Here is a 4,623-nt window from a genome sequence, read left to right as displayed (position 1 = left end):
CTCAAAACCAAGTCCAAATGGGTGTCAGCTTAAGATAGGTGTAAATCACAAGATAAAAGACTGTAACAGGTATTTCCCATTGTCTCTAAGCATGGGAGGCAGAGACAGTGCTTCCTAATGGCCAGAGAAATGATATGTCCATGAGGAGACCAGGCAGAAGGGTGTTAATTCATGTGGTTTTCTATTACAACATCAGAGGCAAGAAAAGCAACAGACAATCTAAGGAATCCCCTAATTCAATATGAATGACAATTGGCTATTGAGTCCCAGGAGTCTCCTGAGGTGCAGAGATGAGAGCCTGGGAGACTTCAAGGTCTTCATACTCATCCTCCAGGTCTTAGGGTCATAGTAATCCATCAATAATACTATTTTATATGTATGTAATAGAGGAATACTCAGTTAGATGGAAGCATAGAAAAAGCATAATCATTTCTGCTTAGGGAACATGGAGAAAGGTATTAAGAATGACCTTAAGGGGGTCAACAGGAGTTTGTCAAATGACCAAAAAGCATAGGCAAATTCAGGGACAAATAAGTGAATGGAAAAGAATATCAATTCCACAATCAGACACAAGCAGGTATGGGAACTTGGACTACAACAGAGATTGTTGTCACAATTCAGTTGGGAAATGATGTTGGGACAGTAGGCTTTCCATGTATAAAAAATAAAAACCCTACCTGAAACAATACAGAAAGATACAGTTTATTCCATACAGAGTTTTAAATGTTAAGGACCTAAGTGTGAAAATCAAACTTCAAAACTTAAGAAAAATAGAAAATGTCTTCATGATATCAGGTTAGAAAAGTACTTCTCAGTTAAGAGAAAAAAGAAAAGTCATAGAAGAAAAAATACATAAGTATGGCCATAATAAAGTCAAAACTTTCCATAAAACAAAGTTAAAAGAAACAGTAAACTAGAAGAAGGAATTTGCAACACAAAAGGACAAATGATTTGTTTTTCAGATTATACAAAGAACTCATGTCAGTTCATAAGGATAAGGAAAAGAAAAATTATACAACAGGGAAAATAGACAAAATTATGAATAGACAATTCTACATGATTCTATATTCTATAAAATAACCAAAAAATATTTGAAGATAATCTCTCTAGTAATAAGAAAATGAAAAGTAAAGTGATAATGAAACACCAGTTCATGCAGATCGTAAAGGTGAAAAAACAAAGTTTAACAATACAAATTGTTGTCAAGAATATGGGAAGCAGGAATTCTCAATATGGGAAGGTAAATTGGTATCACCACTTCAGGAAGCACTCTGATGGTATCTATAAAAAAATTCTGCCTCATCTAGACTATCTGAAGAGAACAATTACAAAATTTTAACCTTTTGTATGTTTGGATGCATGTTGTTACATTTTTTCTGTACTTTTCCATTTCCTTTTAACATTTCTTTAAAAGGCACAGATGCCCAAGAGAATCTGGCATATTTAAGAATCTGATGCATTCTTTAGTAGTTTAAAAATTAACATTTTTGTCTCTCAAGATTATCAGTTTTAAATTTTTTCCCTCTAATTTTTCCTCACTCTTTCCAGGCCATCAGTTCAGATATGTGTAGTAAAGGACAGTCTTAGCAAAGAAGTAGGGAAAGTAAAATGAAAAGAAAGGAGATCCCATCAGAAATCCTTCAGCTCTGCTAATGGCCAGCATTTGCCAGTTTAGAGAACTGGAGTCACACCACTGGGCTACCCTCCCTCATCACACATCTACCTGAGAATACCAGGGTTCTCAATTTCTCCCAATGTTCAGAAGTTAAATGGCAAAGATATGAATAAAAATCTATTGACTGATTCTATTCCTTTCACAGAAAATATAAAAAAGATAATGAACTTCGTCAGAAAAAATGGTCCCACATTCCTCCTGAAAAGATCTTTCCTCTGGAGACCAATGAGACCAGCCAAGTTAGCCTGAAGGTAAGGGCTGTCTCACCTGCTGAGGAATGATGCAGTTTGCCAGGTATCGGACAAGACTTTGCTAGCATGGTAGGAAATGCACCAAACAGACGGTTTGTTCTAGAATCTAAGACAGACGTTTTCTAATTCCCAGCATCCTACCTTTCCCTTGATTCTCCATTGCTCTAAATGTCAGTCAGTTAATCCCAAAAAACATGTTACTGGAGTCTGAGATATGCTGTGTTACTCACCCCTTGTATCTGATCCAGAAGAGAAATGCACATGATGGAAATTTGTCGTGGAAGGGAGGTAGGAATGGAGAGCATTTGAAGTCCCCCAAACCTAAGGTACTAGTCTACCCACACTAAGGACCTGTGACATCATGCTCATTGCTGAGGAAAGGGACCCCTGCTGTTCTTTGCCCACGTTCTTCCTCAGCCAGGAAATAGCAGCCACAGCCAGCAATAAGATCTCACTCCCATTGACTGCAATCAATGCCCAACCTATGTTGTCTCATCAGCTCCTCACAAGGAACCCAGGAGTTAAGCTTTATCATAATTTTGCTGATGGGAAAACTGAAGGACTGAATATTAAGAAAGAGTGCAGGGTCACATACCACTACCGAGTAAGATGACCGCAAATAAATAACAGCTAACACTTACTGAGCACTTACGATGTGCCAGATACATTAGCCCATTTCATCTTCCCCTGAGCCCTGTGAAGTAGCAGGGCTGGAATTCTAGGAGCACAGCTACAATTTGAACCAGTTTGTTTAACCGTAAAGCCTAAGATCCTAACACCTACCATACAGCATGTAATTATCAGAGTTTTTACACCAAAGCATACTAAGAGGAGATTCATGAACTCCCTCAGAGTAGGGCCAAACCGATAGGGTAGAGTGATTTGAGATACCTCCCTGCCTAAAATCAGCAGAAGTAAAATCGCAGCATGAGTCAGGTTTGTCTTTGGAGGCTCTCTACCAGCTTTGACACTCCACCCCAAGTCCTGCACGCTGGCCTCTAATGGCTCAGACCCCCTCTTGACTGTCCATGAACAAGGTCTTTCCTTCCTCCAGAAATGCTCCATGCTCCAAAGTGACTCTTTCACTGCATTCTGAACCTCACACACATAAATTCTATTCAAAAGGCTAATCTAGCTCAGGCAAGTGTCAGGATGAAATCAATCTTGCAGTAATTCACAAGAAGGTGTAAATGACCATAACACCACTGGATTTCCAAAGAGAGAATTTGTTGACCTAAATGATGAACTGGAAGTACCTAGAAGTAAAAGGAAAGCTTTAGACAGATTAAACTTAACAGAATTTGAGGAAAAAGTGATTCATGAATCAGGTAACACTCAAGACCCAAAGAGATTCAGAGAGCTCCATCCAAAGCATGGGTAGTGAGCTTTTATAAGTTATATGAGGAGGTAAAGTACAAAAATAACTTGTTTGGTTATAGCTAAATGTTTGCTTTATTGAGCATGGTCTGACCATTTCTTGCCTGTGATTGGCTGAAACACAACTATTGGTTACAAAAATATACTCCCAGATTAGGTTTTGGTTTGTTTACATATTAATTTAGGTTGCAGTTTGTTATGTAAGAACTCAAAACACGGGCCAGTGGCCTCCTGCTTCAGAAGCAGTGAGTGCTGCCCTGTCTCTGGTACGACACCTGGGTGGGCTTGCACACACCCCACCTCTTCACAAGTCCAGCCCTGCTGCAGTCCTCAAACACTTCCCCCCACTGCCTCAAAACCCACGGTTCATATTTAATCTTTTGGATTAAGCCTAAAACATTGTGTTTCTGTGTGTTTCCTTAAAATATAAATATTCCTAGAAGTATAACCCATCTATCCCTTCTCAGTTTCTATACAGAATTTGTATCAGTTAATTCATCCAATTAGTCACTCACCTGGCTAACGAATAGGTCTTTGGGGCAGTAAACTCAAAGGAGGGAAGTTAGAAATTATTTAGGGCGTGGCGGTGGTGGTGGTACTGTGGGTTTCAGACAGGCTGGGGAGAGGCAGACCAGGAGAGAACTGGCTGTCCAGAGAGGTCAGGTGCTGTGAGTCAGGGAGAAAAGAGGAAAAGCCGAGGTCAGCCCAGGTCAGCAAGAGTGGAAAATACCACACAACCACATGGGTAATGGTTCAAGTTCTGGATAATCACCAAAGGCAGGAGGAAGGAAGCAAGCCTGAGAGATGCGATAAGGAGCAGAAAGGGCCAGAAGAGCAGACCAAAGAATACAGACCCAAAGAGAAGTCAGGAAAGTCAAATCCACAGAATGACAAACAAAAGAAATGATAAAGATGATGATCACTCATGTGAGGATAAAAAAGAGATTTTGTTAGCTTGCAAGAAAATTTCACAAACTTTGTCTCATTTGATCCCCAAGCATCCCTATGAGTTAGGATCGCACAGTAAGGATCTGAGGCTCAGACAGTTCAAATGACCTCATCGGGGTCTGAAACAGTAAAATGAACCCTAGACAAGGAGACAAACCCAGGTTCTGACACCCTCTTCGTATGTGACATTTATTGTCATTTAACCCAGCTATCCCTCATCTATTAAGTGAGAATTGTGAAGATAACTGAAATTCATTAACCTGCATTGTGCCAGGCATCACGCTTGATACCTGATATAATTTATTTCACTCACATTTCAAAATGACTTTGTAAGGTAAATTCTAACAGAGACAGTAACACATCCAAGATTTT

The 4,623-nt window shown here is 39.5% G+C and overlaps 1 protein-coding gene across 1 annotated transcript in view; it reads left to right on the top strand.

The window, feature by feature from the left end:
- The window catches only part of GUCY2C (guanylate cyclase 2C (heat stable enterotoxin receptor)), a gene marked incomplete at its 5' end in the record, with an annotated part of 59,872 nt that overhangs the window by 25,616 nt on the left and 29,633 nt on the right, over positions 1–4,623 (top strand). Inside the window, one exon of the mRNA XM_008579098.1 lies at positions 1,821–1,926. Within this exon, the coding sequence (XP_008577320.1) occupies positions 1,821–1,926 (106 nt within the window). The remainder of the gene's footprint in view (positions 1–1,820; positions 1,927–4,623) is intronic.

This window comes from Galeopterus variegatus, unplaced genomic scaffold (genome assembly GCF_000696425.1).
Source record: "Galeopterus variegatus unplaced genomic scaffold, G_variegatus-3.0.2 Scaffold1807, whole genome shotgun sequence".
Classification (NCBI taxonomy): Eukaryota; Metazoa; Chordata; class Mammalia; order Dermoptera; family Cynocephalidae; genus Galeopterus; species Galeopterus variegatus.
Note: the sequence above shows the minus strand (reverse complement) of the source record. Positions and strands in the feature narration are given on the sequence as shown.